Source organism: Centrocercus urophasianus, unplaced genomic scaffold (assembly GCF_019232065.1).
Source record: "Centrocercus urophasianus isolate 14NV4802_14NV808 unplaced genomic scaffold, USGS_Curo_1.0 seq_1208, whole genome shotgun sequence".
Lineage (NCBI taxonomy): Eukaryota > Metazoa > Chordata > Aves > Galliformes > Phasianidae > Centrocercus > Centrocercus urophasianus.
Window position 1 is genome coordinate 37076 of NW_024884374.1, and position 13612 is coordinate 50687.

Consider the following 13612-nt stretch of genomic DNA (forward strand, 5'->3'; position numbering starts at 1 on the left):
GGGCTCCGGTCCAGGGCTCTGCCACCCTCACAGCACAGCAATTCCTCCTCACGTTCAATGAACTCCCTGGGCTGCAGTCTGCGCCCGCTGCTCCTCGTCCTGGCGTCCAGCACCACCAAACGGAGCCCGGCCCCCTCCCCTGCCCTTCCCTTCAGCTCTCCATCGGCACCGCTCAGGTCCCTCAGCCTTCTCTCCTCCACACACGCAGCCCAGGGCTCTCCCAGGCCCCACCAGGAGCTGCTCCAGGCCCCACCATCTCCGCATCCTCCCCTGGGTTCCTCCAGCAGTTCCCATCTGCCTGGACCTGGGCAGCCCAGCGCTGGGTGCACTGCTCCAGCCGTGCCCCCCCAGGGCAGGGCACAGGGGGGGGCATCACCTCCCACACTCTCTGCACTGCATTCCAGGCCCCCTTGGCCACCAGCACACACTGCTGGTCCACAGTCAGCTCTGGTCAACTGCTGGTTGCCTGTCGGCCACCACGACCCCCAGGTCCTTCTCTACTGCGTTTCTTTCCAGCAGCTTGGCCTTCATCCTGTACTGATATTGCAGTTATTCCTTGTCACATGTAGGATTTTACACTTGCAATTTCAAATTACTTTTATGTATGATAGTTTTTATTTATATATTGGTTCAGATGTATACAATGTGTGTGTGCATTGTGTATTTTCACAGATAGGTAAAGATTTCTAATAAATACTTTCATTCCTCTTAGAGTGAAACTAAAATCTTTCCGCTTTCCTGTTTTGAGGAAACAATTATTTTAATGGTGTTTTTCCTTGAGGAATATAAACCTCAGTATGGCATCAGCTTTCCTGAGAGTCTTGTTCAGCATTAAGTTTGCAGTCTCACCTAAAGGGAAATTTCAAAGCATGGTGAAGTCAACGTAAATGTCTGGACTTTAGAATACCTGCAGGGGCTGCTGACAAAGTATCATTTCTTTTTCTTCTTGATCAGAGACATGACCTTTTCTTGAGGGTTCTTGTCATATCATAGACTTGGGATGCTCTCCAGCATAGGTGGAGGCAAAGGCTTTCACTGGAAAATGCTTTACTGCAGCGCTTCCGTAGTTCAGCTCTGCCTGTTGTAGTGTCCCTACTGATCACAGCAATCAGTGGGTCCATTCAAAATCTGCAGTACTGTAGAAGTCACAAAGCTTTTGCTTTGATTGGCATGTGGACTGCACCTATTTGAACCGTGTGTTGCATGCCGTGCCAGCTTTGGTAAGAAGGTAGAGCTGTCTGCTGTAAGCTGGCCTGAATGCTACTGACCATTGCTTTCCCATGAGTGCTTTCCCATGTCCAGTCTTCTGCATCTCTGTTTCCCGTCCCCATTATCACTGTGTTCTGCTTTATGATGTCCAGGGAGTTCCAATTCAGATCTCTTGTGCTCTGTGTTGCTGCTTATATGTAAGGTTGGTAAAAATGGGGAACTTGCGGGAGCTGCGTGTGATTGTGTACAAATATTAATGCAGCTGGAGAAGCAGGGACCAAACTGTCTCTTTTTTTCTGTTTTGCTTCTTCCCTAGCGACCTGGGATGCCATCAGGAGCTCGAATGCCCCACCAGGGGGCTCCCATGGGTCCCCCAGGCCCTCCATATGTTGGAAGCCCCTCGGTGAGACCTGGAATGCCCCAGACTGTGATGGAAACAACGAGAAAACGTACTGCACCACAGCAGGTCCAACAGCAGCAGGTGCAGCAGCAAGTGCAGCAGCAGCAGCAAGCTACTCAGAACCGAACCAGGAGGTGAGTATTCCAGAAAGGAAGGGTGGGGAAAAAAACGAGGAAGAAAATCTTTATTTAGTAATAAGTAAGAGCTTTAAGATTGAATGAGACAAACCAGAAGATTTACATAGCATCAGTTTCTTAAAGCAGGAAAAAAAATGGTAAATTTTACTCCATACTTTGCTTAGGAATGATCTCTAAAGACAGTGACCTTTAATAAAGTCTGTTTCTGCTGATGAAATGCTTTCAGCTTGTGGGTATATCAGGCTATAGAGCTGGCCATCACATTTAGCCCATAAAGTTAACGATCAATTCGTTTCTAATATAATGCAATTATTGTGTAATTTGTTATCTGTTCTCTACGTTTCTGTAATTTCTGACTGGCTAACAAATTGGTTTGTAAACAAGAGACAAGTGGAAGAGATTTTTTTGTTGGTAGTGTCAATACTTGATATGTTCACTCAGATGAGTGGTCATAAAACTTGCAATTTGCAGGCATTGCTGCGTTTAGGGATAGAGGTACCCATGGGAATTTTTCTACAATCTGAGAAGTTTGTTTTTTTTTTTTTTTTAAGGAGCTTTCTTTCAATTATATGCATGCTTTGTACAGTGCTGATTACATTCTGTCTTAAATCATATTTTTCCAGTTTCTTTCTGCAACTGATTAGACCTTATCATACTTGTGTTCTGAGGCGAGAGCCAGTTCCTGATAGGGTGCAATCACCCAGGTTTGACTGCCTTTTGCAAGATTCCTGTGGGCAAATATAGGATCATACAGTGTTCAAGTGGGGTCATCGTACCCGGCTTTATGTAAAACATGATTTCCTAAGATCAGTGCTTCGGGAGCCCTGCTCTACTGTATGGGCCTTGGGTTGGCAAGCCAGTCTTGAGAATGCTTATGTCTTGGATGCATCTGGAAAGGACACAAGTCCTGAGAGAATTAATATATTAAGGTTCAACAAGATTAAATATAGATAGAAGGAATGTGTGTGGGTGCAGCATGAGATGCATGTGCGTCATGAAGGCCTTGCCCATGCACCAGCAAAAATGTGCATTCCATGGCACCTCCCAGGAGATCCTCCAGGAAGCTGCACATGAGAACGCGTAGCGCTCAGACAGATGGGATGGAGACAGCCTGAAAATGCCGCAGCGGGATGATGAAGTTAAACTCCAGTCGCTAACCAGTTTCCAGGGGTAATGGAAGAAGAATAGTTTGTTTCCTGAAAGTCAATGCCATAAATGACAGAAGGAAGCAGTTCCTCCCTCCCCGTTCTTAAGTTCAGTTTTTAATTTCTAGCAATTATCACCACTATTGTGAGCCCAGTTTACACCAATGCATGTTAGGTTCTCAGGGAAGTTTCTGTTCCTTTGCTGTGCTGTCACTCCAGGCAGTGTTTTCAGTGTTTTCCCCTGGTTCATTCCCACCTCCCTGTCATTTCCCATTCCCTGAAAAACTTCCCTAGTTTTTCAGGCAGACTTTTCTGGAAAACGTTGGGTCCCATTCTGGGATTAATCGAGCCCCATGTTTCATGGCAATAAAGGGCCAAGAAAGTGTAATTTTCCTTTCTTGCCAGGTTTGAAGGTCAGAAAGCAGGTAAATCTCTTTTTTGTAACAGAGTCATGGAGAAGTTTTTAGAGCCAAGTTGTTGGGGTTTTGTCACGTTTGTTTTTGCTATTTAGCTGGAAGCCTTTGGGGTTGCTGTGGGTGCATGTTGCACTTCTCTCTGGAGGATGGAGTTTGCTCCAGAATCTGCAAAGAGTTTCAGTGCAGTTTCAATTTTTGTCATTTGCAGGAGGTGCTGGAGATTTAAACCCCATGTTTAATGTTCCGGTCCCATTATTTCTGCACTTTTAAAAAAAGGGTTTTGTTCATCTGTGAAATTGTGTGTGACTGCGTGCGTAAATTTTCTGCCCAAGGAAGGATGTAGTTTTCACCTCCAAGAACAGAGAGTTCCTCAGAGTTAGGCTTCTGTGCAGACGGGGAGGACTCTGGTATTTCAGGCCAGGCTTATTATTAGCAAAGGTGAGAAGGGAGTTGGCCACACTGGTGTGTGCAGAAGCAGCTTTGATGTGGACGAGGCTGACGACAGAATTCCCAGACGAAAGCTGTGTGGAAGGGCGTCCCGTGACGTAGCAGATCGGCAGCAGGCAGTCGTCTTTGCCTCGTTGGTCTGTGTCACAGATGGAGTGATTAACCTTCTGCTTAAGATAAAGGCTTCACAGCTCATGGAGGTGAAGAGTAAGGCTTGAATTTCTTCTTGGCCTTGCTAGAGAAAGTGAGGTGACAGTTTGATGGGAGCAAAAGCTTTTCAGAATCTGAAGGCTTCAAAATACAATGTATTTGGCAGTCTTCCCAGCAGTACCATTTCTGAGGCATATATAGATGTGGCTGTATGCGTGCGAACACAGGAGTGTGTTTAAAAGCATGCAGCCATAAATGTGCTTGTGTTTGGGCACGGACGCAGCATGCATACGCACTACCGGCACACGTTTATCTTCTCGCATTGACATTCATAACATGAATGATGAACAAGCATGAAAACATAAACTGACAGCGTTGAAAGTCATTCATTTCAGTGAAACGAGTGTATTTATGTAAGGGTGCTTAAATAGGTGTGTTTTCGTACACAAATGAACATTGCCACTCAATTTGGGACGTAAATGAATGCATGCTCAGATCCATTTGAACAAGATCACATTCAGCTTACAGGCACTCACCTCTTCCTCGTGTGTGGACGTAGATATGTTTGTGCACACTGCCACACACGTGCTGTCCTTCGACATGCTCTTTCTGCATCCACGGATGGCATGTGCACACGTACTTGCATACACTGCTGCTCTGCACCGTAGGAGATGCTGTGATCAAAGAACTTGCGTACTTCTTTCCAAGATGCATAACAGCCTTGATTTGTTCTTAGCTAACTACCTCCCCAGGCTGCTGAGAGAAGGGGTCCTAGGTCCCGGGCATGGGTGAGACCCTTTTGCTGATGCATGCACAGCTGTGCACCAGCATGTGGAGATGTCAGGATAATTTAGCAGGTGGCCTCGTTACTCCTAGATCTGTCACCATGGTAACGTGTTTTTTTCTTTAAAAAATGTACAGTGCCAAGAGGAGGAAGATGGCTGACAAAATTCTCCCTCAGAGGGTGAGTCGCTTTCATTTCCTATTCCCTTCACAATCAGTTCAGCATCTCAGCGTAATTAGAGGGATTTTATAAAATACTTTCACTTTTTGTTTAAAAATCTAATTAAAAAGTAAGTAGGCAGTGGGTGAAAGTCTGGAGAGCCAGGCTGGGGCTGGGGCTGGGGGCTGGGAGCGTGGGGTGCAGCCTGGCCTGTGTCATCCCCTTGTGCTGGGCTAGCTGTGCCAGCACTGCCACTTGCTGGATGGACGGTGCTGCTGGACTGTGAAGTACATGACTTGATGCTGGGGCCCTTCGAGGCTTAAAGATGTTTTTGATCAATTTTTAAGGCTGGTTCAGAGAGCAGCTGTGCTTGTAGGAGGTGGACTTGTTCTTAGTTCTCCCTGGCCCAGAACACCTGACAGCTCCTAATTTTTGCAGTTGCGTCTTAGAATCTATATAAACAGCAGAGTTCAACAGGCCTGTGTTATTCGGGTATTAATTCTCTTATCTCTGCAGATATGTCTATCTTTTAGTTGCTGAATATGCTTGATCCTCAATGCTTAATCTTCCACTTCCTTTTTAAACACAAGGATTTCTCTTTCATTATTCCCAGGCTTCTCTGTTTCTGTCCCCTACTTAGTACAGTTCTCCTAAAACCTGGATGGTCCCAAAGGACAAGACCCTCAAGTCTTCAAAGCGCACACACTCATCATAAGGTAGTCCCGGTTTCTTTGGCTTCTGCTGATTTTCTGGGCTCAGAATTCTTTTCAGAGGTGTGTAGCTCTCTTCTTCAAGTCTGCCTTTCAACTGCTGGCGTAAACCCAAACTGTACAGCAACCTCCTGATTCTCTTCTGTGACATTCCAAGGGTGCCCAGTTACAACCAGTTGAAGAAACGAGTCCTTTTTGGTACACCTAATAGCAAATGTTCACTTCCTGTCACTCTGTGGCAGTACAGGCTTCATGAGTTAGCCATTCATTTTCTCATGCTGCTGTCTTGAAAGGAGAAGGCTGCCACGAAGTCCAGAGCTTTGAACTACTTTGCAGTCTCCATGGTGTGTTAAAGCCTCATTCCTTCTTAGGGTCTGTACTTTCTTAGAGTGAAAGCCACATTTCTTGTCTGTCTCACAGTTGTTTTTCAGAGACAATCATCCTTTATGGATGGCATTTTAAACATATGAATACTTAAAAGCTTAAAAAAAAAACACACTTAAAAGAGGTAGCCAAACTTCTCTGGCAATAGAAGACTTACCACCTCTTTATCAAGTCTGTGATAAGTTTTAATGGATGGAGCCTACCCTTCATATAAGTCAAAAAGCTGCACCAGTGCTTGCACCATTCAGAACCACGCTGTCACCAAATCTTTCTCGCTTTCATTACCTTTGTTACAGCCAGCCAGTAATTTTAACTGATGCAGTAATAAGACAACACAAATTGCTAGAGTCCTGTCAGTAATGGAGTTCTTATCAGTGCAGCTGAAGCGATGGTATCAGTGGTATGATTTTGTGTCTGGACTAAAGTACTTCTTTAGGCACAGTCAAGTGTATCAGAACCTCCTGATTCTCACCATTCAGGAGACAGCGAAATGCTGTGTAAATCAGCGTCCTGTCAAGTGGAAGATTTGCACTGTGGATAAGGAATGAAATGAAACAGGGTAGAAGTTCCAACTTCCCAAATCTACTTCTGGAGTGATTTTCAGCCAGTCAGCATTTTTTGCTGCCGGCATTCTGCAGACTCTTTCCTGGGAACTGTGAACTGTTCCATTAAACACATTTTCTGCTGAGAACTCTTATGTAATAGAGAGGGGGGTGAGTCCTCAGGGTCAGTTGCTGAGCGGGCCAGGCAGCTGCATGGCTGACCAGCTGCGGGACTTCAGGTCCTGTACCAAGGCTGTGCCTGCTGCTGGCTGCCTGGGGCTGCTTTTCTGCTGCAGTGCAGCTGTTTGACATGAGCTTAATTTCATGTGGGTATCACTGTACAAGAACAGTGCAGCCTACCAAACCGCTGCACACAGGAAGGTATGAGGGAATGTAGGGAACTTCCTGTCACGTCCAGTCTTGTTCACTCTGTCATAGAAGCCATCGCACGCAATTACTGCCTCAGGATTAATTAGCTTCCTTACTTCTGAGGTATTTCAGATTTGGCAGCTTCTCCTCCACACTTTTTTTTGGTTGTTGTTAGGCTTAGCTAGGGCAGTGCTTTCAGTTTTCCAAATACAAATGGCTCCCTGTGTTTCTAATCCTCACAGTCCTTCATTATGTCTATTCTGGGCTAAATTCACATCTTTTAAACTTCTTTTAATTTAATTCTTGGGAAACCAGAACTGTACATATTGTATCACCAATACCTGAAAAGCACAGAAGCATTTTTATGTCCACTGGAAAGAGCAAGTGATGCCCATTAGAATTAGATTTTCTTTTTTTACAGCCTTTCCACATGATATAGCATATAGTCATTCTATGATTGACTAATACAAGTATTTCTATTTTTGCAAGTGATGAATTCCCATGTTAGAGCAGGAATTATTGGTATAGACTTTAAGGAGCATGATCCTGTGCTTTGTAATGTTATATTTCATCCCACTTCTACTGCACATTTCTAAGCTTCCTTACATCCTTTATCATTAAGTTTTGTTTTGTTAGTATACTTCTTTTTTTTTTTTTTTAAATGCTAGAGCTATTAATACAATTACCTGAACAAAATCGTTTTCAACACCAGTCCATGGAATACATTCTGCTTATTTTTTTTTTTCCATGCCACTTCTTTACCACATCATTTTTGTTCTAATGCCCACCTTTTCAGTCTTAGTAGCTCTTCCCTTTATGACTGCATGTTAAATGCTTTACTTAAATGAAGTAGACTGGATCTGCTGAGTACCTTTTGTCTAAAATGCAATTTTAACGAACAGAAAGAGACTTCATGAAGTGTAGGCTGACATACTGTAATATAACAAGGTTTAGAGGTTTTTTTTGTGCATTCAACGTTGATTACAGTTCCGTGCCGCAGCATATGTCATATCGTGTTTTCTTTACATCTGGATCCTTTCTTTTTTCTCAGGTCATTAATACCCTCATTCATTCTCAGAGCAGTTCGTAGGCATCTTCATTCATGGAGGCGTGTGCAGGTATCACCAGCTGACGTGGCCTTTGTGACCTGAGGCTATAAGGCGCTTCAGTTTTGAGCTCCGGCCACAAGCTGCCCTTTGGGAAAGGAGCGCACATCCCACGGCTCTTCTGTCTTCCGGCCACGTCTGCTCATCACTTCTGGTCACTGTCTGTCTTTTCCTTAGTTGGGAGTCATTACGTGCTTCTCCAGACACTGTCACTGTGATTCACTGTTCTGTTCTCCAGCTTTTATGCCTACTCACTCTGATGCAACAAGCTCCACTGAAAATTCTTCTGTCTCCACAGCTGTGCATCTCTTTTCCCTATTTAGCTTGCTGAGTGGAGTGCAACTTTAGAACAGGAAACTCTGCTTCCCTCATCTCACTGCTCACTGTTAGTTACTGTCTTTCTCAGTGCTTCCCAGATTCTTCAGAGAACTCCTTGTCTAGCTGTGTTGATGGGTTTTGATGCAGCTGTCCTTTTTAATCCCCTCTTCTTCATTCTCCTTTATAAACAGTCAGCTCCTGCTGCTGTTCACTGACCACTGCAAGGGATTCCTCTGCTCTGCTCTCATACTGTGATAGCTGTCCTGTTGTTTTGTGGTTACTGCATGACTGTTGTCCCCTTTTTCTCCACCTGTGCCAGGATGAAGTGAGACGTCTGGATCTGCTATTTGTTCATAAGGAAGAAATGGCAATCTTAGCAGTAGCAAAGATGAAATAATGAAGTGGAATTGGATCTGTGACCAAGAGATGGTAGTGGATGGATTTCATTTATCTTGGCTTTTGCAAATTTTTCACTTTTCCCCATTATATTCTCATATTCAAGTTGATACATTCTGGTGTAGTTAGGTGGACAACCATACAAGTTAAAATACAGTTGGATGATTGTTCTTAGAGAATAATGTCCAATGGGTCACGCAACCCATTGTGGAAGACAGGGATAAGCCAAGTATCACAGGGATCTGTCTTAGCAGCTGTTCTGTTCAGCACCTTTGTCACTGACCTGGAGGAGGCAGTTGATGTGCGTGCTGTATTATGCTGGGCTGTGTCAGCCTGAGCGATGCCATCCTGTCAAGGAAAGAGGCTATTCCCTGCTATGCCATACTTGTGAGACTGCACCTCAACTTCTGGACACAGGCCAGAAAGAAACTGAAGCCCACAGTGGGCCACGTGGGCCAGGGTGCAGCACATGTCTACCAAGAGAAGCTGCGAGATCTGGCTCCCACCTCCATCGTTCTTTTTTGTTTTTGGGTTTTTTTTGGCATTAGATACCATTCAGGAATTCCCTGATTAACTCTGCTCATCTTTTGCCAGGCCTTCTCAACTGTGCACACTGGTCTGGATTGTTCCCCTGTGCTTTGAAAAGACTGTCCTTGAAGGTCAGCCCACCTCCCCTGAGCTCCTTTGTCCTTTGGGGATCCCTGTCGTCTCATGAAATCCTTCTGAGCAAATACTTGAATATGCCAAAAGCTGCTCTTCTGAGGCCCTGATCTTGCTCTCTTTCAGAGCATCCCAAACTCCACTGTCTCATTCTTTTTCTGCAGCTGGGGCTGCCTTTAATCTTCGTATCCACAACCAGTTCTTCCTTCCTTGTTTGTAATCGGTTCAGCAAAGCACATCATCACCTGCGTTAAGAAGTTGTCATCAATCCAACCCAGAAATCTCCTTAGTGCTTATGCCTCGTGCTGTCCGTAGGCGGATGTCACGGTCCTTAAAGTCCTCCATAAGTATGAGGGTCTGCTACAGTGGAGCATTTTAAAGATGTTCCACAGGCTCTGTCTTCTCCTTGATCAGCTGGTTTGTAGGAGATGCATCCCACAGTGTCAGCTGCTTTAGCGCAACGCTCACCTTCTAGATGAGGCCTTTGTGTAGTGTGCAGCTGGTTCTCGTTGCCTTCCAAGACATCACATGCCAGTCATAGAAGCTCTCCCATGATGTTTTGTTTATCCAAGAAACAGTAGTGCTGCAACTGGATTTGTACTGGATTCGAGCACTGCTGACTTTGGATTCCATCTGCTTGTTTCACAAGCTGTGTGTATTTGTTGACAAGCACACGCACACTGTGCTGCCTTTACAAGGAAGTTGTGAGCCTTCCTCGTTATGCTGGTCCTGCTCACTGTCCTCATCACCACAATTCTTTTTTGCGCTATTTGGCAGCCGTCAATATAAAATAAGTCCATGGGAATGAAGGATAAAAGTGCAGAGATTAATAATGTGTTCTTATTATTTTAAAATTTTTGAAATATTTGAATTTTCACAATAGAAAGAAAAAGATCCTCAGCCCCTAGAAAAACCCTACCTTACTAATGTTAGTGCTAATTTGTTCCAGTTATCCATGTAATTATAAGAGAGGATTTAGCATACATGCTTCAGACTATCAGATGACGAGTTCCTACTGCTAGGTAATTTTTGTAGCTTCTTGAAATAGAAAAAGACCAGAGTAGATAATTCAGGTCTTGAAGTACTCTTCACACGTTCATACTTAAAACTCTCGTACAAGAGAGAAAGCTTGCACGAAAAGCTATGAGCTTTTCAGTTAGGGGAAATGCAAGAAGAAAATCTGTAGGTTGTGCAGATCCTTACCGCAGATACACCAAGATAACTGAGCTTCAGCTACCTATGAAGAAAACAGAAAGATGAATTATGTACTGCTGGTCGCAGTTCAAAAGTATCTTTCTTTTTTTAAGCAATTACATTAGAGAAACAAATCGAATTATTCTTTGTGATGTGCTGCTCCTGGGGCTTACCTTCGATTATTCTCTCATTCTTGAGGTAAAATTGGACAGGGTACGGGCTTGGATCATCACCGTGCTTCCACCAAAATATTCCAGTACTAGATTGAAAAAGACCATAAGAGCGGTCAAAACTGAGCCGGGTGAACCTTTGTTTTAGCTCAGCACCCTGCCTTCCCTGCGCTGCGCACTGCAGGAGAGGCACAGCACAGGTGTGAGGGCACTGCGGAACCGCGGCCTGAACCCCTGATGGACCACCTGAGGCCGGCGCTGGGTCGGCCCTGGGGCACAGGTGAAGGCGATTCACTGCTGCAGGAGGGCTGGAGCCCGGCTGCCCCCCTCCCAGGCCCATTTAAGAGCTGACTGCCGGCGGGGGAGGATCTCTGCTGGAGATCCCCTCTGCTGGGTTCTGCAGTGAGCCCAGGATATGGGTAAGCTTTGTATCTGCTTTGTATCTGTTCTCTTTTTGTTATTGCAATCTGCTTTGTCAAGCTCTCTTGTTTGTTTCTTGATTGTAGCATTTTTATTTTCATTGATCATACAACAGGAGAGTACATATAATTCTTCTCCCAAACAGTTTTTTAACCTGCTGCCACTTGCATCCAGGGAATTACATGCAGTATTGTCTTTGTTGGCTAATTTTGGAGTGTGTGCTTTCTTAAACGATGGTCGTCGATGGAATAGGAAATGACTTTTCCCTTTCACATGGTAAGAGATGTAAAAATGTGGAATAGAAATACTTACTGATGACTGTTGTTTCCATGCACATATTAGCAATTCCATTATGTCCTGTCTGTAGTAGTTTGAGAACCAGTGTGAGGAGCTGTATGGCAGCTGTAGCGCGTGCTTGAGCTGCAGGGCTGTGTGGGCGCTCCCTGCTTCATCCTGTGCCTGGAGTTCAGGAACTGACTGTGCTGTGACTCACAGGTGGAAGCCTGAAACCGTGTCCAGAGTTCTTTAAACAACACAGTACAGCATGATTCCTTTGCTCTGTGTTGAAGGAAGCTGAGGAAGCCTTTGCTCTCTGTGGGACAAGATAGTGGCATGGGGGTATTTTCTCATATGTCAAGGTTTATATTCGCTGTGGGGAGGAAATATTGCCTTGTCTTTATCCTGCAAGCTGTCTGCCAACTCTTTGATGCTTTCAGAGCGATGCTTGCTCTTTGTGCTTTGCTCCTAAAAATATTCCTGTTCTTTTATTATTTGGTGGTTGGACTGGGTGATCCTGTGGGCCTTTCCCAACCTTGGTGGTTCTATGGTTCTATGATTATTCAGTTGATAGTAAGACTGAGTAGAATACGAGCAGCTAAAAACGTAGTGATTCAGCTAAAGCTGAACAGAATTTCATGGAGTAAAAGCAAAGCATTTCTTTGGCTCCGTGGTTTCTGCTTTTCAAAAGAATTGATCTTGCTGCAAATAGTACAGGTGTTCTAGCATCTCAGAAGGAACGAACAAATAAATAATATTGAAAGAGACATTCATCTGATAGTCTTCATCGGTGTAAATACAGTATGGAGTGATTGTTCATCCTGGAAATGAAAGGGATGAGAGCAAACTATTAACCTCTGAAAAATGTATGAGCAACATGGAGAAGGTGCTTAGGGAGATCCTGTCCACTGCTGCTCCAACCTTACAAGAAGACGACTTCAAATGAGACAAACAGATGGCAGGTTCCAAGTGAACAAAATGGATCAGTTTGCAGACTGTCCCTAGTTGTTCTGAAACACCATACCTTCAGCTATTGTAGCTGATAAAGGGCATCAACTTTCAAATGCTGTCAGGGATTCAGTGCTGGGAGAGACTGATACCTGGGATGACTCGGTGCAGTAGTGCTGATGTCCTTGCAACACATAGTTAAGATGTGTATGCACAAGATATGACCATAAAACAGGATGATTTTACTGGGAACCTGTTAGGCTCCCTAATACCAACAGGCGAGTGAACAGATGCCAGTTATGGCCAGCGCTGTGAGTCGTTTCCCCACTACTTGAAGGTTTGATGCCAGCATGTCAACATCATGGATCAGTTGTCGTTAGTAGCCCTTCATATGAAAGAAAAATGACTGATCTTGATCCAGAAGAAGCCTGGAGTTTTGTCTTGTGAAGTGAAATAGTTTTGTACACAGTATGCACAAAGTTGTACCCACACTTGGGAAGCTCTCTTGCCTTGGCATGTTTTTCTTTGCCAGGTATTTCTCACATACATGCTTGTGTCTTAAATGAAATTCAGACTGCAGACTTCTCATCTTAAAGCAAAACAGGAATACCAATTTGCTCTTAATTCTTATAGAACAGATAACTTTAACAGTTGAATATTTTAATTACGTAGCTGAAAGCTGGAGTATTATAAAAATTGACATGGCAGTCCAGTAGAGTATTTTTATACTTAATTAGAGTTTCCTTTTTTTGTGGTTTGCTTGCTTAAGTTATTCCTAATTGAGAACTGACCTTTTCTTGCGAGGGTATGTGTGTCTATTTTGAGACTCAGATCTTAAGTACTTGCTCATTACACACAAATAAATCGCGGAATGGTTCGGGTTAGAAGGGACCTCGGAGGTCATCAGGTCCAACTCCTTCCCCTGTTCAAGCAGGAGCTCTGAGAACAGCTTACCCAGAGCCGTGTCAGCATAGCTTCTGAACACCTCAGAGAAGGAGAAGCATCTCCACAGTATCTATGACAAACCTGTGGCCAGTGCTTGGTTACTCTTACTGTAAAGTGTTTGCTGGTGTTCAGTGAGAATCCTGTATTCCAGGTTGTGCCGATTGCCTCTCGTCCTGTCGCTGGGTACCCTACTGAGAAAAGCCTGTCTCCATCCTCTTTGCACCCCCTACTGAGAAAAGCCTGTCTCCATCATCTTTGCACCCCCTACTGAGAAAAGCCTGTCTCCATCCTCTTTGCACCCTTCCTTCAGGTTTTTACAGACATTGA

General features: G+C 44.4%; 1 protein-coding gene across 6 annotated transcripts in view; it reads left to right on the forward strand.

The window, feature by feature from the left end:
* SMARCD3 (SWI/SNF related, matrix associated, actin dependent regulator of chromatin, subfamily d, member 3) overlaps nt 1-13612 on the forward strand; it is an 82550-nt gene that overhangs the window by 35762 nt on the left and 33176 nt on the right. For 5 of the 6 annotated variants that reach the window (XM_042811155.1, XM_042811156.1, XM_042811154.1 and 2 more), the window contains 2 exons: nt 1526-1743; nt 4826-4868. In XM_042811155.1, coding sequence (XP_042667089.1) covers nt 1535-1743; nt 4826-4868 — 252 coding nt within the window. In that variant the 5' untranslated portion in view covers nt 1526-1534. Of the gene's footprint in view, nt 1-1282; nt 1412-1525; nt 1744-4825; nt 4869-13612 lie in introns of those variants that run through there. The other variant, XM_042811158.1, reaches the window with a different exon arrangement.